General features: G+C 38.6%; 2 protein-coding genes across 12 annotated transcripts in view; one reads left to right on the top strand and one right to left on the bottom strand.

Moving 5' to 3' along the window:
* The window catches only part of AHI1 (Abelson helper integration site 1), a 225,359-nt gene that overhangs the window by 34,887 nt on the left and 162,501 nt on the right, over positions 1-27,971 (bottom strand). For all 11 annotated transcript variants that reach the window (XR_007725046.1, XM_050787921.1, XM_050787920.1 and 8 more), the window contains 2 exons: positions 6,424-6,586; positions 1,776-1,873 (listed from right to left, as the gene is read on the bottom strand). Coding sequence is in view for 10 of the 11 variants with exons in the window: in XM_050787921.1 (XP_050643878.1) it covers positions 1,776-1,873; positions 6,424-6,586 (261 nt within the window). In the remaining variant the exon portion in view is untranslated. The remainder of the gene's footprint in view (positions 1-1,775; positions 1,874-6,423; positions 6,587-27,971) is intronic.
* On the top strand, positions 21,384-21,951 carry LOC126952859 (40S ribosomal protein S11-like). Its single transcript, XM_050787971.1, has one exon. It carries the CDS (start codon positions 21,423-21,425, stop codon positions 21,897-21,899), a length of 477 nt encoding a protein of 158 aa, XP_050643928.1. The 5' UTR covers positions 21,384-21,422; the 3' UTR covers positions 21,900-21,951.

Here is a 27,971-nt window from a genome sequence, read left to right as displayed (position 1 = left end):
TTTACTGATATAACAGAACTAACACACTAATTCTCATTTGATTTTGAAGCTCTACATTCTCTCAAATTCCAATCCTGCATTACTGGCTCCCAGTGAATATTTCTCTCTGGGAGCACTACAGATACTACTAACAAATTGAGATATCTAAAACAGAGCTTGTCATCTCTTACTCTGCAAGGAATGGTGATTTCTTGCCCCTGTCTTCCCAAATCTTTCTTATTTATTTCATTATTTCTGTTGCACCACTGTTTATTCAGTTGTATAAGTCAAGACGCTTAGCAAAATCCTAGATTCCAACCTCACTAATAAAATCCAATCAATCATAAAATCCTGTCAATTACAGCTTATGTCCCCTGCCCTCCATCCCCACTAGTTCAGGTTTTCATATTTTATTTCCATGGATTCCGAATTTCCTTGTGCTAGGTCCTTAGCTACCTCAAATTCAGCAACTATTCTGCTGCACTAGAATGACCTTTCTAACACGCAAATCTGTTCATGTCATTCCCTGAATTACCTCCTTCAGGGGATCCCCTTCGTCTGGAGTATAAAATCTAAGTGTTTTAGCAGAGTATGATACGCTCTTCTGTGGCCTGGTTCCTGCATTTCTCCTGTCCTTCTCTCTATTAGAACTCATGCCCAGACATAATCATAGATACCATAACTTACTTATGTTATTCCCTCTGCTGGAAAGTTTTTTCTAACTTCACTGACTTAACACATATTTGTGCATCCTAGATGCCTCAGTATTTCCTCCTTAGGAACTCTACATGGACTCCCCCAGGGTATATTTAAGAGGGTTTCTTCGTATGTGTTCCCAATATACTGTGTATATATCTTCATTACAGTTTCTACCAGAGTCTACTGGACTTGCTTGCTTGCAGGTGTGTACGCCAGCCTGTAAGCAACTTACGGGCAAGTGCCTTGCCTACTCCTGAAACTCGTTTCAGTGGGGATTAATAGAGTGCATGGACGAAGGCATTCAATAAATACATGCTGAATGACTGAATGATACATGTCAGGTTCAACTGTCAAAAAAATTTATTTTGACATTGTAATGATATGTACATGAAATGTATTTGTAAAAAAAACCTATGTTGGTTCATGGAATCAAGCAGCAGTGAGGTTACTCAGTCTAAGGGAAGAGCTAATGTGGTATAATAAAAGTTTAGTAAGCAGTACACATGACAGCACAGCGCTTATTAAACATTCCGGCCAAAGCACTGCTAACCTCAGAAGAATACTGATTAACATCCCCGAAGGGCCTGATGACACAGACGGAAACACACGACAGTTCTCTGGCTGCTGTGGCTGATAATACATCCACATTCATTTTAACATAAAAACATTTAAAATTACTTCCAAGTAAAAGGAATGCTCCAGAAAGATAGAACATCTTAGTTTTGTGAACTCCAGTGATCTCCAGCATAAATGTTTACCTCCCAGGTGGGGCTGATGACACTGTCCGTACCACAGTTAAAGAAATAAGTGCAGAGTAGAAATAGCACCTAAAGCCACAAGTTCCACTTTGGGTCCTTGTACCATCACTTAGGCTGTGACCCGGAGTCTACTTTAACCTCTCTGAGCCTCCTCAGTTTCCTTATCTGGAAAATGGCTATAATATTTGCCTTACGTATTTCATAATGATGTAGGTACCAAGACATAAAAAATAATGTGAACAATGAAAGATAACAAGCATAAAAAATAAAGTAATATTTTATCCAGAGAGAGTGAAAATCAAAATACACATGCAAACACATATTCTTAAAAACATTTACCTTTTGAGGAGCTGGAGACTTTTCTATTTTAGTGTTTTCCTCAGGGCTTAAAGGCGGGGATCGCTCCTTTATCTCAGGAGGCAGTTCTTGATACAGTGCTGAAATTGGAGAAAGGAATTCATGCAATCAAACTGAGGAGCACTGCTTCATGGGGGAATAACAATTGATGGTAGGGGCAAATACGAAATTAAAGAAATATTCAATTCCTTGGTGTACCAATAAGATACCTAAAACTTACTTGTTATGGCAATTTGCAGTTTTACTCATTAGTTATCAAAAGAACTATGATTGGAAAATTTTAATCATCTGGATTTCAGAAAGGTAGAAGGTGTCATTTTCACTTATTATGTGGTCAGACAGATGCTTATTTTATCTCAATACACATTTACCAGGAACCTGCTAAATGCCAGGATATCTGCTAGGAACTGCTGGAGAATATATGGAGATCATCAAAAGATGGTCTCCACTAGCAAGGAGCTTACAATCTGGTCAGAGAAAGACATCTTTACAAGTAACTATAAAATAAATGTGACATTATTTGAAAGTGAAATAATTACAAAGACAAACTCTGATGTGGGGATGGAAAACGCTTAATGGAAGAAGTGGTAGGTGCATCAGACTCTGAAGACTAGGTAGGATTTTACCAGTCAGAGGTATGCAGAAAAAATAATTTGGGGGCAGGGCACAGTGGCTCATGCCAGCACTTTGGGAGGCCGAGGCGGGCGGATCACTTGAGGCCAACAGTTTGAGGCCAGGCTGGCCAACATGGCGAAACCCCGTCCTTACCCAAAAATATAAAAATTAGCAGGGCATGGTGGCGTGCACCTGTAGTCCCAGCTTTGGGAGGCTGAGGCATAGGAACTGCTTGAACCTGGGAGGTGGAGGTTGCAGTGAGTCAAGATAGCACCACTGCACTCCAGGCTGGGAGACAGGCAGAGACTCTGTCTCAAAAAAAAGGAAAGGATAATTTGGGAAGATGATATGAAATCAATAAGCATGGAGTTAGGACTCTATATGATGTTGAATCTATATACAGCGTTGAATTTAAGATTCTTATAATTCAATATTCTACGTAATCTATTGAAGCTACATAGGGTATTGAATCTAAAGAGCTATGTGCAAATTTTGAAGGGTTAAAACAAAAATATATTTTGGTTAAGAACATCTCTGAATTGAAAGAAATTACTGAAATATACTTGATCAAAATTGTACAACTAAAATTATGAGATATACTAATTGTCTTCGTATGTGAAGTGGTTTTATTATTGGGTTTCTTTATCTCATATTTTAAGGGTGTTAGATGCGATGGGGGAAGCTGATCATGTTGTTCTTTCCAGCGCCTTAAGATACAAAGAGAATAAGTTCTTTATAATAGTGGGAGTATGAACTTCTTTTATTGTGTTGTTCTCTTAGAGGACAGGCTCTCAATTGAACAGTGGGTGGAGATTCTGCTCATACACTCCTTTAGATCATTTACTTTGCATAGCTGGCTTCAGATAAAGATCAAGGACAATTCTTCCTACTATTTTTAGACTAGAATATGCTACTGACAGTCATTTTTTTCTCTAATGTTAAAACTGGGCAATTGAGTTTTTTGTTAAATTCAGGTAAAAAAAGGATAAAAGGGAAAGGGAAATAACCCCTAATGAAGTGTGAGAATTCAATCATTACAGTCTCAGATTTTCTAAGTTTTTTTTTTTTTTCCCCTGTTTGTTCTAGTCTATACGAGGCTTTTTAAAGCAGCAGTGACTGATGCCAAAAGAAAACATAAATTATTCTGGGATACAATAAAGAATTATGGCAGTTGAAGGATGGTCATTATTGAGACAAATAATTAATTTCTTTATGTAGCCATCAACTCATCACTGCAATATGCCTCAGAGGTCTGGCTTTGATCATTATGGAAGAAGAACAAATTTTATTAGCTTTTAAAATGAATTTATTTTTTGTGGAGATGAGTCTTGTTATATTGCCCAGGCTGGTCTCAAACACTTGGCCTCAAGTGATCCTCCCTTTTCAGCCTCCTGAAGTGTTGGGATTCCAGGCATGAGCCACTGCATCTGGCCTTATTAGCTTTTCAATTCACTGTAGCTCAAACAGCTATATCTTCTCAAGATCTGCAAGCCTAAGAGGTTATTTTTGTAAACTAGATTCTCAAGTTAAAGCACTTAATTCCACCCTGCCTAGAGACACACAAGTGAGAAAATTTAAAAAATATTTCCACTTGTATACGAAAATAATAATGGATTCTAATATTTAATTAAAATGAGGTATACTCCAGAATGACCACGATTGTGCTGGCAGCTGTTGATTTAAAAAGCTTGATTTAAACAGAAGCTACCCCTGTTTAACCTCAGCTGTTGACCCTGTGGGAGAGCCAACGATGGGAAGAGGGAACTTGGCTATTTTAGATGATCTGGAAGTTAAAAGTACTGAACTTATGGAACTTATACACTGTCTTATGCCTACATGGGAATTAACCTGTCCTAAAATTTCTTCCTTTCATAGGGCCTTATGTTCTTTCCATTACACAACCTCTTCTAAACACAAAATTATACCTCTAACAGAGTTTAAGAGTTGTATGTCAAAATTAGCTGGGCATGGGAGCATGCGCCTGTAGTTCCAGCTACTCAGGAGGCTGAGCTGGGAGGACTGATTGAGCCCGGGAGGTCAAGGCTGCAGTGAGCCATGACTGCATCACTGCACTCTAGCCTGGGTGACAAAGTGAGGCCCCGTCTCAAAAAAAGAAAAAAAAAAAAACCAGTTATATGTCATTTACTACTTACAAGAAGGTAACTGAAACAGTTGCACGGAAGAAATTAAGAATTTTGTTATGAGAATGAGAAGCGGTACAATTTTTGAGACACACAGCACTTTTTAGGGGAGGGGTCTGCTGACTGTGGCAGATAAGCTGAAGAAGGGAGCTGCAATGAGACTTAGGGCACTTGAGAGACTGGGGAGGGGAGCAATGGGAAGGACCTGGCTGCAGACAAGGTCGTGGGAAGGTGCCAAAGATAGACAATTTTATCTAGGCTTAGCCCAGCATCTGGTAATCACGAAGGAAATTCTTCTTCCATTCCTTCATCTCTTTGGCTGTCAAAATTGAAAACTTAAGTTATAATCAATAATATTTTTGTTTAGTCATAGTTTTGGGTTAAACAGTTTCATGGACTAGCCTGAAAACCAACTATTATTTATAATAATTATTTCTTTACAGAAACAAAAGACTTAAATATTCAAAACACAGATTGTTCTCAATTTCAAGGCTGCCTATACTACAATTTTTTTTTTTTTTTTTTTTGAGACAGAGTTTTGCTCTCTTGCTAGGCTGGAGTGCAGTGGCACGATCTTGGCTCACTGCAACCTCTGCCTCCCAGGTTCAAGTGATTCTCCTGCCTCAGCCTCCCAAGTAGCCAGGATTACAGGTGCCTGCCACTACGCCTGGCTAAATTTTGGTATTGTTAGTAGGGACAAGGTTTTGCCATGTTGGCCAGGCTGGTCTCGAACTCCCGACCTCAAGTGATCTGCCTGCCTCAGCCTCCCAAAGTGCTGGGATTACAGGCATGAGCCACAGTGCCTGGCTTGCCTACACTACATTTTGAATCAGAACCAGAATTTTTGTGCTTGCAGAAGAAAAGCTTACACACGATATCATTTAATTCCTTCATTTTACAGAAGGTAACTGGGGCATATGAGTGTAAGATGTTGAGCTGAGGTTAGAAGTCAGTTTTCCTGACCCCTGAGTGTTGTGCTTTTCCTAGCATGCTATCAAGTTAATTGTGGATAGGATGTATTTTTCTGAAGAAGCACTACTGTACTTCTTTTTAATGATAGTTTTAAAGTTATTATTATTTTCTGTTTTCAGGCTCTCTGCGTTAGTTCTGTTTTCACCTCTCAAGGCCTACTGGTGAATCTACAGCTTTCAGAAACCCATATTTAGATTTTCTTTCCTAGTTCTTTTTTTTTTTTCATTTTTAAGCTGTTATTTATTGAACAAAAACCATTATTAAAACACAAAGTAGAAATTAAAATACAAGATAGGTTCATACAGTCTTGTCACATCACATGGTAAGTTCTAGGCTTTGTCAACATGTGCATATAGCTTTTAAATAATTGTCATTTATCAACTTTGTGCTTACATATTTTCAGCTCTGGCTCATTTTTTTTTCCCCCATAAATGAGGGCTAAATTTACTTGAGAATGAAACAACTTATTGTAGTTTTGTTTTCACAGGTAACCAGCTAGGACTGAGGTATACAAAGTAAAAGAACTGCAGTTGGGGAACTAGAGGCTCTTAAGATGCCAGTCAGCTGAGAAGTCACTGTGGCAAGAGAAGAACTCACAGAACTGTGCACGAGGCAGGTGCAGGGTCAAACGAGTTGAATAAGAAAGCTGGTAGCTAGAGGGGCAGGGTCCCCTGGGATAAGAAGTCCATGAAACAAACATTCCAATCTCAGAATGTAGCAGCTTTCTAACGTACTAGTGCCTCCTCTTTTTATTTTTTTACATCATGAGAATGAAAAGCAATATCCACTGGTAAACACATGCAAAGGTTACAAAGACAGTAAATTAAAGACTAGAAAATGATAAAATCTTGGACTATCAGTTATACCATACTAGTAAACCAGGAAGGGAGCATAAAACTTACTTTCACTAGCCACATGATTAGCTGGAAAATAACCTTCCTTTCCCTTTCCTATGCTGCCATACCACCAGTCTTCATTATCTCTGAAAAACACTCGGATAATGTCTCCGCGATGGATGGTTAGTTCATCTGATCGATTCGCTGTGTAGTCATAAAGAGCCACTACCTAAGAGAGAGATAAGACCACCACAGCTTTATCACAACTGTACCACAGAGAAAACCCCCAACATTCACTTCCTCTTGCAGAAGAGCAGCTGAAACCAAAGCAGTACTTTGGTAAGTGTGAGGCTGTCTCAAGGTTTGCTAATGGGATGAGGGGTGGTGGGAACACAGCAGGAGAAGCAAGATAAAAGACTGTGGGATTGAGAAATGGTTATGAGCATTCAATACACTAAGATTAGCTTCAAAATAGCAGATGTTAATTTTTTTAAGTAAATTACTTGTGAAGCAAATAAAAAAAAGTTCGCATACCATTTACTTTTTTAGAATTGTTTTATACTACCTTTAAGTCTCATTCTCTGTGCTAAGCAGATGCATCTGAAAAAAAATCTTCAGAAGGTCTACAGTTTTACAAAAAGGAAAAGCTCAGTGGAACAATGTGATTGCATCGCTTGGTTTACTGTTAATGTCTCTTTTTGAGATAAATTTCTCTACATACACATAAATTTTTTATGTTTTACATCAACAACTTAAACCTTCTATCTTTAAAAAGTATCCTTATAAGTTATTTTTACTTGATACGAATTTAAGAGGAAAAGCCTTTTTATGAGAATCCTCTTCTTTGTGTTATGGTAATCCTACTTGATTTCCTTTTCTTTTGAAAACCCAAGTCAAAATGATATGGCAGTGGCTGCACAGGAATTTAAAAATCCTTGGCTGGGCATGACGGCTCATGCCTGTAATCTCAGCACTTTGGGAGGCTGAGGCAGGAGGACTGCTCGAAGTCAAGAGTTCGAGATCAACCTGAGCAACAAAGCCAGACCTTCATCTCTATACATAAAAATAAAAAAAAATTAGTTGGGTGTGGTAGTGTGTGCCTGCAGTCCTAGCCACTCAGGAGGCTGAGGTGGGAGGATCACTTGAGCCCCAGGGTTTGGAGGCTGCAGTGAGCTATGACTGCACCACTACACTTCAGCCTAGGTGCCTGGGTGCCTGGGTGACGCAGAAAGACCTTGTCTCAAAAAAAAAAAAAAAAAAAAGAAAAGAAAATCTCTTATAGTAGTTAAAAGGAGGAAGACCTCAATTCATTTTAGATTTAGATCTGATACACTGTATAAAGCAGGACATAACAACATCTATACTAAATAATACATTTATGCTGTTTTCCCCTCTACTTAAACAGTATCTGAAAATGTATAGCTTATACAACTACATATGTAATGGAAAATTACATATATATATATCATGTCTCAGTGTGCACAGCACGTGTGAGTCCAGGGAAGAGACACTTAAGAATCCAGTGTGGTGGAACCCGGCATTAGATGTGAGAGCTGAGAGAGAAGGGTACGAGAAGCTGAGGCTAATGGAGTAAGTAGGGCTCAGATCGTGCGTGTTGAAAAAGTTCAGACTCAATAATATGGCCAATGGAAAGGCACAGAAGGGTTTTAACCAGAGGATTCCATTACAGTTCACATAGCTGTTTCTGGTACCTTTTAATCCATTTAACAATATTTATTAACACATCAACCAGGTAATTCTAACAAATGAGTTTGGACTTAACTGCTGTCACCATATAAGAGCAATAATGATAATTTAATTCAAATGGCTCAAATGCAATGCCTATTGTACAGCTTAGCATAGTATCTAATTTACAACATGTGATGCAGGGTATTATTTAAGGTTTACAAGCTATAACTTTAGTATATTGATGTTAACTCACTTACATAAAAGTGGAACTTTTAACTTTTCTCTTTGTTCTCCAAATTTCTCTTTCACTCTCTCACCTGGTACTCTCATAGAAGAGGAAAGCTAATTAAAATGTACTGAGTGCTTACCACGTTCTAGATACCATGCTAGTTGTTTAGGTGTTACTCTGCTTAATCCTTATGACAACTTGGTGAGGCCACGTATCCTTATTTCCATTTTACAAAAGAGGAATTTAATGTCCAGAGAAAGTTAGGAACTTCCCTAAAGTCAAGTAAACTAATAAGTGATAGAATCAAGACTTAAACCCAGTCTCAATTTCTCTCCTTCCTTTCCTTCTTTCTTTCTTTTCCCCTAGTTCCAAGAAACTCCATGATGGTTCGTTCCTGTTGTTCCTTATCCTGGCTGTGGTACACTGAAACACCACAACTTTAATGAGTCTCATGCAAATATGAGGTGAACGTATGCTTATTTGTCTGGAGCCCTAGGTGGCTGTTGGGAAGGAGAACAGGTGAGATTCAGCTTAGGCAACAGAATCACTTAGGAAATCCTGCATCATGCTGTGTCACTGTGTGAACCCTGGAAAATCTGAAGCTTATCAAGTGAAGTCTGAAAAATTTTCCTGAATTTTACACACAGGGGTGTCTTGATAAAAGAATCCCTTCGAGGCACAGGGGTCCAAAAAGCCTATGAGAGTCGACATTACACCTTTTCTATTATAGTACCCACTGATTCTTCTCTTCTTACAGAACCAAATACACACATTAATTTTGCATGGCCCACTAGTACCTGTAAACATGTTCTGCACTCTGTGACTGTTATGGGCTGAACTGTGTCACTCAAAATTCACAGGCTGAAGCCCTAGCCCCCAGCGTGAATGTATTTGGAGACACGGCCTTTATGGAGGTAATTCAGGTTAAATGAAATCATAGGGGTGGGGCCTGGATTAACAGAACTGGCATTTTTATGAAAGGAAGATACAGTGAGAAAGTGGCCATCTGCAAGACAACAGGAGAGGCAGTAGGAGAAACCGACCGTGCTAGCACCTTGATCTTGGTCCTCTAGCCTCCAGAATTGTGAGAAAATTAATTTCTTCTTATTTTTTTAAAAAATTATTTCAATAGCTTCAGGGGTGCAAGTGTTTTCTGGTTACATGCATGAATTGTACAGTGGTGAAGTCTGGGCTTTCAGTGTACCTGTCATGTAAATAGTATACACTGTACCCCACAGGTAATTTTTTGTTGTTGTTGTTGAGACAAAGTCTTGCTCTCTTGCCCAGGCTGGAGTGCAGTGGTGCCATCTCGGCTCACTGCAACCTCCGCCTGCAGGGTTCAAGCTATTCTCCTGCCTTGGCCTCCTGAGTAGCTGGGATTACAGGTGCCCGCCACCATGCCCGGCTAATTTCTGTATTTGTAGTAGAGATGGGGTTTCACCACGTTGGCCAGACTGGTCTCAAACTCCTGACATCAGGTGATCCGCCTGCCTTGGTCTCCCAAAGTGCTGGGATTACAGACGTGAACCACTGTGCCCAGCCCCCGACAGGTAATTTTTCATTCTTCATCCCTCTCCCACCCTCCTTCCACTTTTCTGACTCCCCAGTGTTCATTATACCTCTCTGTATGCCTTTGTGTAGCTTAGTTCCTACTTTTAAGTGAGAACATGTAGTATTTGGTTTTGTTCCTGAGTTACCTCACTTAGGATAATGGTCCCAGTTCCATGCAAGTTGCTGCAAAATATATTATTTCATACTTTTTAAAATGGATGAGTAGCAGTCCACATACATACACATACCACATTGAGAAAATCAATTTCTGTAAAACCACCCAGTCTGTGGTATTTTGTTAGGCCAGCCCTAGCAGGCTAGTATACTTTTAAACCTGATGGTATCAGATGAACCACTTACTACCACCCCAGCCTAAAACTACAAATGGGTAATGCCTCACTTGTATCCATTTCAGGTCCTCAGCAACTTACAGAACCGTGTTCCACACTATTAAGCTGTCATCTCCGGATGAAGCAATGTCTTTGTCATAAAACTCTACAACCAGCATCCCTGGGAGGGTGATGACTGGTGATGCTACATTCTCTAAAGCAAAGAAATTGGAGCATGTCATCATAATACCATTGTTGACATTTAAGTACAGGCAGACTTCATTTTATTGTATTTCACAGTGTGGTGTTATAATATGTATTATGTTTCTGTTTCCAGGTCCTGGTTCATAACTCCCATATCCCTTGCTACAGTTTTTTGGTTTAATGGTGGGTATGTTAGGCCTTAGGGGCAGGCCTCAGAAAACAGAGTATCTCTGACCTCCTCCTGCTCTCCATTTACCTGCCCCAAGGTAGGGCTCTAATCACCACCCCCTACCTTTCTAACTGTAGGTCTTATGAACAGTCAGAGGGTCCTTCCACCCTCTACCCTGGAGGAAGGAATGCTGATGTCACGGAGCTTCCATAAAAAACCTAAGAGGTGCTGCTGAATCCGGTTTGCCAGTATTTTATTGAGGATTTTTGCATCGATGTTCATCAGGGATATTGGTCTAAAATTCTCTTTTTTTGTTGTGTCTCTGCCAGGCTTTGGTATCAGGATGATGTTGGCCTCATAAAATGAGTTAGGGAGGATTCCCTCTTTTTCTATTGATTGGAATAGTTTCAGAAGGAATGGTACCAGCTCCTCCTTGTACCTCTGGTAGAATTCAGCTGTGAATCCATCTGGTCCTGGACTTTTTTTCATTGGTAGGCTATTAATTATTGCCTCAATTCCAGAGCCTGCTATTGGTCTATTCAGGGATTCAACTTCTTCCTGGTTTAGTCTTGAAAGAGTGTAAGTCTGCTGCTATAAAGACACATGCACACGTATGTTTATTGTGGCACTATTCACAATAGCAAAGATTTGGAATCAACCCAAATGTCCATCAGTGACAGACTGGATTAAGAAAATGTGGCACATATACACCATGGAATACTATGCAGCCATAAAAAAGGATGAGTTTGTGTCCTTTGTAGGGACATGGATGCAGCTGGAAACCATCATTCTTAGCAAACTATCACAAGAACAGAAAACCAAACACTGCATGTTCTCACTCATAGGTGGGAACTGAACAATGAGATCACTTGGACTCGGGAAGGGGAACATCACACACCGGGGCCTATCATGGGGAGGGGGGAGGGGGGAGGGATTGCATTGGGAGTTATACCTGATGTAAATGACGAGTTGATGGGTGCTGACGAGTTGATGGGTGCAGCACAGCAACATGGCACAAGTATACATATGTAACAAACCTGCACGTTATGCACATGTACCCTAGAACTTAAAGTATAATAATAATAATAATAAATAAATTAAAACAAACAAACAAACAAACAAGAAAAAACCTAAGAGGACTGGGTTAGGAGAGCTTCCAGATAGCTGAACAAATGGAGGTTCCAGGAGGGTGGCGCCCCAGGGAGGTCATAGAGGCTTCCCCTTCTTCCCCCATAGGTCGCTCTATGGATCTCTTCATCTGTTTCCTTTGTAATATGCCTTGTAATAAACCAGTAAATGTAAGAAGTGTTTCCCTGAGTTCCAAGAGTTACTCCAGCAAATTAAGTGAACTGGAAGAGGAGGTTGTGGGAATCCCAACTTGAAGCCAGTTGGTCAAAAGTTCTGGAAGCCTGGACTTGTGAATGGTACCTGGGGTTGGGGGCAGTCTTGGGGACTGAACCCTCAGCCTGTGGGATCTGACGCTGTCTTCAAGTAGAGGGTACTAGAATTGGATTGGAGTACCTCTAGCTGGTCATGGAAGTCTTCTGTGTTAAAAGCGGTGTGAGAGCACAGTGGAAACATGGTTTCAAAGTTTTTCCCAAACATGCAGATACTGCAATTTTTTTTTTTTTGCCAACTGAAAGTTTGTGGCAACCCTGCATTAAGCAAATCTATCAAGGTCATTTTTTTTCCCCAACAGCATGTGCTTGTGTCTGTGTGTCATATTCTGGTAATTCTTATAATAGTTCAAATGTTTCCATTATTATTATATCTGTTATGGTGATCTATGATAGGTGGTCTCTGATGTTAGCAATGTAATTGTTTTGGGGTGCTACAAACCATAGCCATAGAAAACAATAACTTAATTGATAAATGTTGTATATGCTTTGATTGCTTCACCAACCAACCTACACCCTCTTACCCCCTACCACCAGGTCTCTCTCCCCTTCTCCTTGGGCTTCTTATTTCCTGAGATATAACGATATTGAAATTAGGCCAATTAGTAATGCTATAATGGCCCCTAAGTGTTCAAACCAAAACAGAGTTGCAAGTCCTTCATTTTAAATAAAAAACTAGAAATGATTAAGTTTAGTGAGGAAGGGATGTAGAAAGCTGATAGAGGCAAAACCTGGCCTTTTGTGCCAAACAGTCAAGTTACGAATACAAAGGAAAAGTTCTTGAAGGAAATTAAAAGTGCTACTCCAGTGAACACATGAGTGATAAGAAAACAAAACAGCCTTGTTTCTGATATGGAAGTTTTAGTGGTCTGGATAGAAGATCAAACTAGCCACAACATTCTCTTAAGCCAAAGTCCAATCCAGAGCAAAGCCTTAACTCTCTTCAATTCTATGAAGGCTGAGAGAGGTGAGGAAGCCGCAGAAGAAAAGTTGGAAGCTAGTAGAGGTTGCTTCATGAAGTGTGAAGAAAGAAGCCATCTCCATAACATAAAAGTGCAAGGTGAAGCTGCAAGCGCTGAGGTACAAGCTGCAGCAAGTTATCCAGATCTAGCTAAGATCACTAATGAAGGTGGCTATACTAAAGAACAGATTTTCTCAGTGGAGATTAAACAGACTTATATTGGAAGAAGATGCCGTCTAGGACTTTCATAGCTAGAGAGGAGAAGTCAATGACTGGCTTAAAAGCTTCAAAGAACAGGCTGACTCTCCTGTTAGGAACTAATAACAGCTGGTGACTTCAAATTGAAGCCAGTGTTCAATTGCCATTTCAAAAATCCTAGAGCCCTTAAGAATTATGTTAAATCTACTCTGTCTCTCCTCTATAAATGGAAGAACAAATCTAGATGATAGCCCATCCATCTACAACATGGTTTACTGAATATTTTAAGCCCTACTGCTTTGTGACCTTCTGCTCAGAAAAAAAGATTCCTTTCAAAATATTACTTCTCACTGGTCTACCAAAGAGCTCTGATGGAGATGCACAGAGAAATAAATGTTGTTTTCATGCCAGCTACCACAACATCCATTGTGCAGCCCATGGATCAAGGAGTAGTTTTGACTTTCAAGTTTTGTCATTTAAGAAATATATTTCTTAAGTCCATAGCTGGACATAGATAGTGATTCCTCTGATGAATATGAGCAAATAAGTTGAAAACCTTCTGGAAAGGATGCACTATTCTAGATGACATTAAAAACATTTGTGATTCATGGGAGGACATCCAATTGTCAACATTAATAGGAGTGTGGAAGAAGTTTATTCTGACTCTCATGGATGACTCTGAGGGCTTTAAGACTTCAGTGGAGGAAGTAACTGCAGATTCGGTGGAAACAGCAAGAAAACTAGAATTAGAAGTGGAGCCTGAACATGTGATTGAATTGCTGCAATCTCATGATAAAACAAATGGATGAAGAGTTGTTTCTTATGGATGAACAAAGAAAGTGGTTTCTTCAGATGGAATCTACTCCTGGTGAAGATGCCGTGAATCTTGCTGAAATAACAGAGGATTTAGAATATCACATACATTTAGTTGATAAAGCAACAGCAGGGTTTGAGAGGACTGAATGCAATACTGAAAGTTTTACTTTGAGTAAAATGATATCAGACAGCACTGCATGCTACAGAAAAATCTTTTGTGAAAGGAGAGTCAATCGATGTGGCAAATTTCATTTTTGTCTTATTTTAAGAAATTGCCACAGTCACCACAACCTTCAGCAACCACCACTCTGATCAGTCAGTTGCCATCAACACTGAGGCAAGACCTGCCTCCAGTAAAAAGATGACTTGCTGAAGGCTGAGATGATGATTGGCATTTTTTAGCAATCAAGTATTTTTTTCATTAACGTATGTACACTGTTCTTTTAGACATGGTGCTACTACATAATAGACCACAGTAAACATAATTTTAAACATAGTTTTTTATGTACTGAGAAACCCCCAAATTTGTGTGACTTGTTTCACTGTGATATTCACCTTACTGCAGTGGTCTGGAACCAAACCGGCAATATCTTCAAGGTATGATTGTACAGAATTGCTACGCAATGAGGAATCAGGGTGGTTTCACATGCCACCATCTGTCAACATGACGGCAGCCGAATCTAACCATTCAGTTAGGATTACTCCCTTAACATACTGAAAGGCAAAAACAATGTGGCTCATGGGAATCTGCTTGTATTTCAGCGTTTTTATCCAATGTGCTCTAAACTTCTCATATGAAGATCACCTACTATCTTCTGATCAACGTACTGTATGTAGTAAACTTCTCTGCTTGTTTTAACTTGGCAGTGGATTCTGAGTAAATCATAACTTCCCCGTGTCCGATTAGATTTTATTATCTCAATATTTTATAACAAATTAAAGTTCTATAAAGAAGTTAGATGGCACAGTCCTATCCAGAGGTTTGTTCTGAAGTAACAGTTTATTTTCTCCTTGTTCAGTTAGGCATCACTATAGAAATATCTTTCTTGACCATTCTTTTGATGAGTGTCTATTATAACATACCATTTCTTGCAACCTGTGGCTTGGCATGTAGGCATGACAGAATATCTTCAGCAATATGACTCGAATCATGAGCTGACAGAGTAATTAAGAAATCTTTCTGTGACAGAAGTTTAAAGACACGAGCGAATATGTCCATCTTGGTAATGACAGGTCTGGAAAATGAGATGTTTCACAAAATCCACGCGGTCAAATTTTGACCACTGTTCACATATTTGAAACAGAGTTCTTTTTCTCAAAGCTCGGGCATAATCATGGTCTCAGTGTCACTGGACTGGCAGGTTTTGTTTTTTTGACACACGATTTTCAGTCTTTTCTAGCACTGCTGGAAAGCAGTGCTTTCGAGACACCATTTCTTGATTCAGGCAGAGTCTGCCAGGCTGTTGTAAGGTATTAGCAGAATTCCTTTCTGTATTATCTTTCAAGGGATTAAATATTATTGTAGTGGTCTCTGAAGAATTCTCAATGACCCCTGGTCAATGAAACCAGTGTACTGAGGGAACACCAACCAGCAGAATTCAGCAGCATATTTGTTCCTTGCAGTTTTATCCACAATGCAATCCAATAATTGATATTCGTAATACCTCCAAGTCATTTGACAAGCTAAGCACTGAATAAATTCACATGCATGAGCACTTTTTCCTTCAGCACTACTTCAACTGGGCCCATAATCATTTGGGAACTTCTCTGTGCCAGTCTAATAAGGCATTGTGGCATCTGGATCCCACCACTTTCTTTATGCTTTCTCCTTGACTAATGTGATTGCAGGCTTCTGGCTTCCAGTACTGTGAGTGAATAAATGTCTTATGTTTTAAGCCACCAACTTTGTGGTAGTTTGCTCCAACAGCCCTAGGAAACTAATAGACATGATTTTTACTTTGGTAAGTGCTGGATTTTCTTCTATTTCTTTAAAGAGTGTTGGACTTTGTTCTGGCATGCAATTACTTGATACCGGTTTTCAGGTTTAGGTTTTTTTTTTTTTTTAGACGGAGTCTCACTCTGTCACCCAGGCAGGAGTGCAGTGGTGCAATCTTGGCTCACTGCAACCTCTGTCTCCCAGGTTCAAGTGATTCTCCTGCGTCAGCCTCCTGAGTAGATGGGACTACAGGCATGTGCCACCAAGCGCAGCTAATTTTTGTATTTTTAGTAGAGACAGGGTTGCACCATGTTGGTCAGGCTGGTCTCGATCTCCTGACCTCATGATCTGCCTGCCTTGGCCTCCAAAGTGTTGGGATTACAGGCGTGAGCCACTGCGCCTGGCCCAGGCTTAGGTTTTGATATAGCATATTCAGAGAAGACTTTACTCTAGGGCTAAATTAACCCTAGGTTAATTTATCAAGGTGTGACCTTCCTGGTGATTCTACCTGATGCTCCACATATTGGGAATATTGAATAAAAATTACAAGCCATTGGACTAAGCTCCTGAACTAGGCCCCAACAGACCAGACTAACAATCAAAATGAAGTCACTTGTGCTGAAGTTCTATGTCATCAAACCAAAACTAACTTGTTAATTCACCTTCTAAGAAATTCGGAAAGAGAGGGAACCAATTTCCCAAACAGGCCAGTTTAAATCTTCAACCAGTATGGTAATGAAGCTCCCTCTCTTTTAATCCTGACAACAAAAAGTAACCTGAAGTTAACCAGTTATTTTTCTATTGTTCTGTTTTCCTTTTCCTGATATACAAGGAAAGTAACTTTAAAAAACCAATCTGCGGCCGGGCGCGGTGGCTCAAGCCTGTAATCCCAGCACTTTGGGAGGCCGAGACGGGCGGATCACAAGGTCAGGAGATCGAGACCATCCTGGCTAACATGGTGAAACCCCGTCTCTACTAAAAATACAAAAAACTAGCCGGGCGAGGTGGCGGGCGCCTGTAGTCCCAGCTACTCCGGAGGCTGAGGCAGGAGAATGGCGTGAACCCGGGAGGCGGAGCTTGCAGTGAGCTGAGATCCGGCCACTGCACTCCAGCCTGGGCGACAGAGCGAGACTCCGTCTCAAAAAAAAAAAAAAAAAAAAAAAAAAACCAATCTGCTCTTTATTCTTTGTTTCTCCCCCCATTCCTTCTCTGTCTATAAAACCAACCTCTTTTGCTTACTTTATTGGAACATATATTCTATTTTATGGAATGAAATGCTGCCCCATTCTGGCAAATAAGCCAATTAAGATCTTTAAATTTATTATAATTTTGTCTTCTGACAGAAGGTTTATCCATTCGGGCTATCAGAAATGTGAATTTCGCCATCCTGTTCTTGTGCCTTCTACTCTCTGATGGTCCTTTTCTTACGAAGTTTTGTTCCACATATGTGCAGATCAGCACTCAGCCAAAGACTTCAGGTACTCCTTAGGATTACTGGTACAATTATTACCATTTAATATAGAGCCAAATATAGAGTAATGTTTTAATAATTATTTTCAAAGTGAAATAAAATACGCTTTAAGAAAGTCTCATTTCTCAGTAATGTCAAAGATAAAAAATATTTGTAGAAAACCAAATTTAACAATAAATCCTGAATTGTACAGAAGCACATTATTAAATATTCAAATGATTCCTTTACTAATAGTGACACTAGGACTATATTTTATTTCATAAGAGGAATAAAGAAACATATAGCCCTATTTCTCGCATCATGTGGTAGAAACATACAGTCCCTTACCATTATATCCAGGGACAACCTTAAAGATATTTATAAAAAAGAAATCAAGGTCCTATTATTTTTAACTGATCTTATCTGGATAATAATAGATTAAGAAAACAGAGATAAAGAAAGTAAACAATTGCACACAGTTTATTGCCTCTGTATCAGATAAATGATCTATTCCTATCTTGCCATGCAAGGATATGTGAAACTTAACACTTCAAACAAGCATTTGAAAGTATTTAATTCCAAATATCATCTGATAAAATAATGACCAAAGGTACTGGGAAGAATATCAAACTAGAAATCAAGAGAACGAGTTTTCAGTCCTGTGTTAGGCCTCCAAGGTTAAAGTACTCAGATTATATATCTGTAAAATAAGAGGTCTAGACAAGATGATATGTGGTATACCTTCCAGCTTTAAAATTTTACCAAACTAAGTACTCAAATAATTATTTCAAAAGAACAACATTCATAGACTTTAAGGTAAATTGAAGATATTAATTTATTGGATAACATCATAGCTTTATTGTTTGTGATCATACATCAACTGGAAAAGCTTTTGTTTGATTGCTGCAATAGTATATAGGAAAAGCCTCTTAGTAGTTAGACAACAATAACGATAAAGCATTTCCTCTGAATTTACCATTTGGAAATACTTTTCTTATTCTCTGACAAATAGGGATGACTTTCCAAGTTAGACTGAATTTGACCTTTGGGCTTCAAAAATAAAGCTACTTTACATGTGAAAGCTCATTTTTATATGATGGTTGGTGCTATCATCTGAATGTTTGTGCCCCCTCAAATTCATATGCTGAAACTTAATCATCGAAGTGATGATGGGGCCTTTGGGAGGTGATTAGGTCATGAAGGCAGGAATGGAATTAAAGCCCTTACAAAAGAAACCCCAGAGAGCTTCCTTGCCCCTTCCACTTGTGAAGACACAGCAAGACGATGTCATCTATGAACCAGGAAATGGGTCCTCATCAGACATCAAATCTGCCAGTCCCTTGAGCTTAGACTTCCCAGTCTCCAGAAATGTGAGAAACAAACTTCAGTCATTTATAAGTCACTCAGTCTATGGTATTTTGTTACAGCAGCCTAAACAGACTAAGACCATTGGTACGAATTAAACCTTTTCTTACTGCGAATCACGATTCACATACGTTATAAGAAATAATTGGTGTTACAATGAAAAAGTTTCTAAAATACATGTTTTTATTGGCCATTTGCTAAAAAGAAATCAAGAGAATTCTGCAGACCTTTATACATTGGACTACAGATTTGTTAAGAGAAGAAAAAAATCATAGTGTATTTTCATTTTCTTTCTTGGGAGGCATAATCTGCTCACTATAAAAAGAAAATTATGAATCACTGATTTAGATTAGGGTTCTCAAAATGTACTCCCCAGACCTGCAGCAGCAACATCACCTGGAAACTTGTTAGAAATGTAAATTCTTGGGCCCTATTCCAAATCAAGGGCATCATAAATTCTGGGGATGGGCCCAGTAATCTGTGTTTTAGCAAGTCTTTCAGCAATTCTGATGTACCTAACGTTTAGTTAGTACTTTATTTTACTGGTCTACTTTATAAAACATATATACTTATTTCTGCACATATCAAGTAGTAACTGAATGGGTAAGAAACATAATTTAAAATATAAAGTCGAATCTTAGAATGTTACTGGGCAAACTTAAGAAATGAACCTACTCTCCCTTTCTGAGTTATTAGCTTTACTTACCTTGCTTCGTTTCCCACCTGTCACGCTGAAATGCTCTCTAGCTCTAGATTTGGTCAATGTAACATCTACTTTGTCATTTTTTTTCAACAAACTTATGCTCAAACTGTAACTAGGAGTCATAGTATATAATTTTTAGGTTTCCTTAAAATCTCTTAAAGATTAGTCAAATTTTAAAATAGAAAAATACACAAACTTTAAAAATTGAATCTGTTCATTCAACAACAATCATGAATTACTTATTATCAAATACTCTTACAGGCTAAGGAGAAAATAATGAATAAAAGAAATTTAAAAAAAAAATCCTACCCTCAGAGAGCTTCCATTTTTTGGGATGTTACATTGTATTTGGTTCGGTATTCCTTTTCAAAAAAAAAAGGGTACCTCTAACATTCGTAAAAGTTACTCTCCTGTTTCTCTACTTTTATGTTACTAATAAACAGTACCAAGGTGCATGCAGATATATAATATTAAAATAACTTGTGCATGAATTATTTCAGAAAAGTATAATGAATTTCTTTAAATTCTCTTAATGAACTGTAAGCTATAAGTAAACGTAAAATTACTAGTAATAGACACAGACAATATTTTTAAATGAGAACAAATCCTAGTATTTGTAAGTAACATCCTACTCACGATTTACAGATACAGTTCCAGTAGTTATAAAACATTTTAGAAATATATAAACAGGGCAGGGCGTGGTGGCTCATGCGTGTAATCCCAGCCGAGGTGGGTAGATCGCTGAGGTCAGGAGTTTGAGACCAGCCTGGCCAGTATGGTGAAACCCCGTCTCTACTAAAAATAGAAAAATTAGCTGGGCATGGTGGAGCACACCTGTAGTCCCAGCTTCTTGGGAGGCTGAGGCAGTAGAATCACTTGAACCCAGGAGGCAGAGGTTGTAGTGAGCCGAGATTGTACTACTGCACTCCAGCCTGGGCGATGAGAGTGAAATTCCATCTCAAAAAAAAAAAAAAAAAAAAAAAAAAAAGGAATACATAAACATCCACATTTATAAATACAGACATACACTACATAATGACATTTCAGTCAGTGACGTACTGCATATATGACAGTGGTCCCATATAATGGAGCTGAAAAATTCCTATTGCCTACTTTTGTTATAGCTGTCATAATGTCACAGCACAATTGATTTTTAAATAAATTTAGTGTAGCCTGGGCTGGGCGTGGTGGCTCACACTTGTAAATCCCAGCACTTTGGGAGGCTGAGGTGGGAGGATCGCTTGAGTCCAGGAGTTCAAGACAAGCCTAGGCAACATGGTGAAACCCCGTCTCTACTAAAAATACAAAAATTAGCCAGGCATGGTGGTGCATGCCTGTAGTCCCAGCTTCCCGGGAGGCTGAGGCAGGAGGACAGCTTGAGCCCATGAAGTCGAGGCTGCAGTTCCTGAGATCATGCCACTGCACATCAGCCTGGATGACAAAGTGAGACCCTGCCTTTATAATAATCTTCTGTATCTTATGAGGTATTCTGTTTTTTAAACATCTCATTTAGATGTTTTAATTTTATTCAACCAAGGTTTTAGAACTTGTTAGCTCTAAAACAATCATACAGACCTCAGTTGGGTTTTCTCGCAGCACTGATGTTCATTTACTGTTACTATTAATCATCTGATACATTATAGACATGCCTGTGTATTTGTCCAGATATATTTAGGAATATAGGTATCTACCATTTACTTAATGCTTGCTATGTCTCAGGAAGGTGTTAACCATTTTATACTATACACATACACGTATGCACATATACACACACACACATATATTCCTAACTACCCCATTTAGTATTTATCATGCCTTAGTTTCCTTAACTATAAACTAAAATAATTGTTATTTTTAAGTTACACAATTTAGCAGAGTAGACATGTGAGCAAGTCTGCTTTTCTCCCAAGTCTATGCTCTTCTTAATCACTAGACTTACATTATAAGCACTCATGGAACCATGGGAACACAAACCTGCTTGGTTCACTGCTTGTCACTTTCCTTAAAATTATGCCAAAAAAAGGGTCTTAAAGACTTGGCATTTCCCTTTTTCAGGCCGGCCGGGAAGATGGCGGACATTCAGACTGAGCATGCCTACCAAAAGCAGCTGACCATCTTTCAAAACAAGAAGAGGGTCCTGCTGGGAGAAACTGGCAAGGAGAAGCTCCCGCGGTACTACAAGAACATCGGTCTGGGCTTCAAGACACCCAAAGAGGCTACTGAGGGCACTTACATTGACAAGAAACGCCCCTTCACTGGTAATGTCTCCATTCGAGGGCGGATCCTCTCTGGTGTGGTGACCAAGATGAAGATGCAGGGGACCATTGTCATCCGCCGAGACTACCTCCACTACATCCGCAAGTACAACCGCTTCGAGAATCGCCACAAGAACATGTCTGTGCACCTGTCCCCCTGCTTCAGGGACGTCCAGATCGGTGACATCGTCACAGTGGGCGAGTGTTGGCCCCTGAGCAAGACAGTGTGCTTCAACGTGCTCAAGGTCACCAAGGCTGCCGGCACCAAGAAGCAGTTCCAGAAGTTCTGAGGCTGGACATCGGCCCGCTCCCCACAATGAAATAAAGTTATTTTCTCATTCCAAAAGGAAAAAAAAAAAAAGACTTGGCATTTCTGTATTAATAATGAAGACACCTGAAGAAGATCAACAAAGTACTTTACTGCATACTCATTTCTCAGTCACAATCTGTTGAGGCCACCAAAGGAGGAAGCTACATGGGAAATTGAAATGAGACCAAGGTGGCGGCATACACGTACCACATACACATATATGTATATATTAACATAAATACTATGCATACATTAACATTTGTGTCCATTTGATTACTGAAGTTGGTACTTAGGGGTGGCAGGAAAGTACTAAAATGACTAGAGGAAAGTTACTGTGGAAAGGCTGTGAAGAGGCCAAGCACAGTGGCTCATGCCTGTAATCCCAGCACTTTGGGAGGTCAAGGAGGGAGGATCACCTGAGCCCAGGAGTTCGAGACCAACCTGGGCAACACAATGAGACCTCCATCTCTACAAAAAAATAAAAAAATTAGCTGAGTGTGCTGGCATGCATCTGTAGTCCCAGCTACTCAGGAGGCTGAGGTAGGAGGACTGCTTGAACCCCAGAGGTCACCATGGCTGCAGCGAGCTGTGATGATGTTGCTACTGCACTCCAGCCTGGGTTACAGAGTGAGAGTCTGTCTCCGAAAAAAAAAAAAAAAAAAAAAAAAAAAAAAAAGGCTGTGAAGAAATCTTGAGTACTAAAATTAAATGAGAAAGCAGATAGCCGGACATTGATAATTAACTGCTTATTTTACTAAAACACCGAGGCTTATCTAATTCCAGTGTCAATACAAATATTCTAGGAGAAGCTCAGGTACATACATATGAGCATTTGGTTTATGGGGAAGAAGATAAGGATATAATAACAGAAAGGATAATGAAGAAGCATAGTAGAAAACATCCCTGGCTGGGTGTGGTGGCTCATGCCTGTAATCCCAGCACTTCGGGAGGCTGAGGCAGGTGGATCATCTGAGGTCAGGAGTTTGAGACCAGCCTGGCCAATGTGGTGAAGCCCCGTCTCTACTAATAATACAAAAAAAATTAGCTGGGCATGGTGGCACACACCTGTAATCCCAGCTACTCAGGAAGCTGAGGCAGGAGAATAACTTGAACGTGGGAGGTGGAGGTTGCAGTGAGCTGAGATCACACCACTGCACTCCAGCCTGGGCGACAAGAGTGAAACTCCACCTACGGAAAAAAAAAAAAAAAAAAAAAAAAAAGAGAAAAGAAACATCCATCCCTATGTTAGCATATAATTCTAATTGTGATACATAAGGAAATGTAGAAGTTGATTAGGGGACTCTAAAACTTATGAAAGAGTATTTTGAATGGCAAAATGGAAAGTAGCAAATAGAATCTTCAGAAACAAATGGAAAACTCTGAGCTTAAGGATAAATGAGTAAAGGGGAATCACTTCCAGAACACTGAGGCAGTGAAATGGGCTCCTCCACCAATGCAAGAACACTCGGATTAACAGTCAAAATCAACTGTATCAGAACTCTGAAAACTAACTAAAGGCTTGCGATAATCTCAAGAGTGTGAATTTAAGAATAACAGCCAAATATCAGCAGAAACAGCAAGCTTTGTGGAATTTTAATTTTCTCTATTTGTATTATCCCCTTGTCAACTCGGTGGTAGCCTTACAAGCCAATAATCTCACAACTATGCAGTTACTAGACAGGGCAGAATGGTTCTGGAGCACCTCCAAAGCCCAATCCCAAAGAAATGTCACTTTATGACCTGTGTAGCAGCTCCCTGAAAAGCTCCATTCCCAGGGCTCATCTTTCTTTCTTTCTTTTTTTGAGATGGAGTCTCACTCTGTGGCCCAGACTGGAGTGCCATGGTGCAATATCGGCTCACTGCAACCTCCGCCTACTGGGTTCAAGTCATTCTCCTGCCTCAGCCTCCCAATTAGCTGGGATTACAGGTGCCCACCACCATATCCCAGGACTCATCTTTTTAAGATCTGACTCACAGCATGCTGTGTGAATGATTATATCCCTAGGGCATTTGTCAAAAGCAATTAATGGTAGCTGTTTAACACTGCACCTGCCTTAGGTGGTGATATGAGTTAGGACTAGATAAATTAATCTCCAGTTTGCCACATTATATAAGTTAAAATATCCACTTGCGAAAAAGTTATGAAAGATGCAAGGAAAGAGGAAAGTATGTCTCCATATGGGAGGCAAAACAGTTAACAGAATTGCTCCTGAGAAAGCCCAGATGTTGGACTTAATAGACAAATATTTTAACTACTATTATAAGTATGTTCAAAGACCTAAAGGAAACCTTGTCTAAAGAGAAAGTACAAATGATACCTCACCAAACAAGCAAACAAACAAAAAATCAATATAGAGATATAATTTAAAAAAACAAGTGAAATTCTGCAGTTGAAAAGTACGATATTCACTAGAGGGACTCAATAGTAGATATGAACTGGCAGAAGAATCAGTAAACTTCAAGATAAGTAAATTGAGATGATTTAGTCTGAGCAACAGAAGGAAAATAGAATGAATAAAAATGAACAGAGCCTCAGAGAATTATGGGATGCTATCAAATGTACCAACATACGCATAATGGGACTCCCAGAGGAAGAGTCAGAGAAAGGGGGAAAAATGACCCCAAACTTCCCAAATTTGATGGAAAACATTAATCTGCACATTGACAAGCTAAATCAACTCCAAGTAGAATAGATTAAAAAAGATCTATATCTAGACAAATCATGGTCAAATGACTGAAGGCCAAAGATAGTATCTTTGATAGAATAAAACAAGATAGAATAAAACAACTCATCACACAGAAGTGATTCTCAATAAGATTAACAATAGATATCTCATAAAAAAATGTGAACGCCAGAAGTTAGTGGGATGATGCTTTTGATATTGTGTTGAAAGCAGACTCAACCAAGAATTCAAACTATCCTGCAAAACAATCCTTTAAAAAAAAAAAAAAAAGGGACGGTCCAGGCATGGTGGCTCACGCCTGTAATTCCAGCATTTTGGGAGGCTGAGGCGGGTGGATTATGAGGTCAGAAGTTCAAGACCAGCCTGACCAACATGGTGAAACCCTGTCTCTACTAAAAATACAAAAAAAATTAGCTGGGTGTGGTGAGGCGTGCCTGTAATCTCAGCTACTCAGGAGGCTGAGGCAGGAGAATCACTTGAACCTGGGGGCAGAGGTTGCGGTAAGCTGAGATCGTGCCACTGCTCTCCAGCCTGGGTGACTATCTCAAAAAACAAAAGAGAAAGGAAAAGCAGTGTCCTGGGTCACTGAAAAAAAAAATAAATTAAAAAAAGGTGAAATAAATACATTGCAAGATAATTGGTAACTCAAGAGAGGTTGTTGCTCGTGGATCTGCCCTTCAAGAAAAACTAATAGAAGTCCTTCAGGCTGAAATGAAAGGGCACTGACAGTAACTAAAATCCATTTAAAGAAATAACACTGATAAAGGTAACTACACAAAATATAAAAACCAGCATATATATATATGTTTTTGTTTGTAATTCTTTTCTCTCCATCTAATTTAAAAAAGCTTTGTAAAGAAATAGTTATAAAAATAAGCTGGTGGGCTTAAAATGTATAAAGACATAATTTGCATGAAAAGAACAGCACAAAGGAGGCAGAAGGGAAGCGAACTATCTTGGGGCAAAGTTTTTATATACTATTGAAATTCACTTGGTATTAATCCAAACCAGATTGTTGTGAGATGTTAATTGTAATTCTAAGGGTAAACACTGAAAAAACTCAAGAAAATATGCTAAAGGGAAAAGAAAATTAAAATTACGTAGTAAAAAATGCTAATTTAACCCCCCAAAGTGACTAATCGTGGAACAAAGGAAAAACAACAATAATAATACATCAGACATATTAAACTCCAAAACCAAATTGTAGACATCATCCTATCTTATCAGTAATTTCATTAAGTGTAAACAGATTAAACACTCCAAATAAAAAGCAGAGATTATCCAAATGAATAAAATAAATAATCCAATTACAAGCTATGTACAAGAAGAACACTTCAGATTTAAGGACACAAGACTGCTGAAAAAATGGAAGCAAATGGAAATCAAAAGAGAACTGGAGTGTCTAATCTAATATCAGGCAAAATAGACTTTAAGAGAAAAACTCACTAGAGACAAAGAAGGACATTTTATAAAAATAAAAGGGTCAACCAATCAGGAAGACTTAAAAAGTATACACATGTAAGTACTTGATACAGTCTCAAAGATCAACATAAAAATAGAAGATTTAATCAATGCTGTAAACAACTAGACCTAATAGATGTCTATAGGATGCTTCACTTAACAAAAGCAGAATACATGTTCTTCTCGAGTGTACTAGAACATTCTCTAGGAGACAATATGTTAGGCCCAAAAATAAAACTTATTTAAATAAATAAATTTTAAAAACCTGAGAGCATAGAAACTATGTTCTCCAACCGTGATAAACTGAAAATCATTCACAGAAAATTTCGCAATGTGTGGAAGGAACATAAACAACATACTCCAAATAACCATTGGGTCCAAAAATAAAACCTCAGGGAAATTACAAGAGAATAAATGAAAAGAAAAACACATATACCAATATATATGGGGTATAGAAAAAGCAGTAATTTGATGAAATTTTATAGCTGTAAATGTTTTTATTAAGAGAAAAAAGATATCAAGTGAATGTTTTTACTCCATACCTTAAAAATTGTTAAATAAAAATTAAACCCAAAGGAAGCAGAGGGAAAAAAAATTAGAGTGGAAATAAATAAAACAACAAATAGAAAAAGAGTAGAGAAAATTAGTGAAATAAAAATTGGTTGTTTGAAAGATCAAGAAAATAGACAAAACTTCAAATAGACTGACCAGGGTAGAAAAAAACAAAAGGTAAGATCCAAATTAATAAAATCAGGAATGAAAGAGGGAGTATCACTAACTAGTTTAGGAAAATAAAATGGATTATAAGGAAGTCGACTATCAATTGTATGTCAACAAATTAAATAGCTTATATGAAAGGGACAAAATCCTAGAAAGATGTAACTTAAAACTGACTGAAGAAGATAGAAAATGTGAATAGGCCAATAAAGAGATTAAATCAGTAATCAAAAAACTGCCCAGAATGCATCATTGGTGAATTGTACCAAATGTTTAAAGAAATGCCAATCTTTCACAAACTTTCCTAAATTAAGAGACAAATGAACATTTTCTAATTCATTCCATCAGTCTTACCATGATCCCAAAACAGACAAGAAAATTACAGATCAATGTCCCTTATGAATACTGATGCAAAACTCTCAACAGTATACCAATAAACAGAATCAACAACATATGAAAAAGATTATATTATACATCATAACAAGTGGGATTTGTCACGGGAATGACAGGTTGGCTTAACATATGAAAATCTATCAATGTAATAGACCATATTAATAGCATTAAAGGTAAGATCCACAGAATAAACTCAGTAGATTGGAAAAGCATTCAACAACATTTTCTAATAAAAACACTCAACAAAGTAAGAATGCAAGGAAATGTCCTCAACCTGATAAAGTCTATATATAGCCTTTCTAGGCTATATATAGGCTACACACACACACACACAAAAACACACACACACACACACACACACACACAGAAGCATAGCTAATTTCATAATTAATGGTGAAAGACTGAAAGTTTACCTTCTAAGATTAGGAAAAAGACAGGGACATTCATTCACACCACTTCAACATTGTACTGGAGGTTCTAACTGGAAAAATTAGGCAAGAAAAAAAAAAAAAGGCACCCAGATCGGAAAGGAGAAGTAAAACTATCTCTATTAGCAGAGTATGCAGATAATCTCAAAGAACTGACACCCCCAACAAGAAAATCTAAAACAAACAAACAAAAAAAACCTGTTAGAATATACAAATTCAAAAAGGTCACAGGATACATGACCAATATACAAAAAAACCACTTATCTTTCTATACCCAAGCGATAAACACCTTTACCAGAGTAATGAACAATCTGAATATAAAACCAATTCCATTTGCAATGGCATACAAATAAATTTAACAACAACAAC

The sequence above is a fragment of the Macaca thibetana genome, chromosome 4 (assembly GCF_024542745.1).
Source record: "Macaca thibetana thibetana isolate TM-01 chromosome 4, ASM2454274v1, whole genome shotgun sequence".
NCBI lineage: Eukaryota > Metazoa > Chordata > Mammalia > Primates > Cercopithecidae > Macaca > Macaca thibetana.
This window is presented reverse-complemented; position numbering and strand designations above follow the sequence as displayed.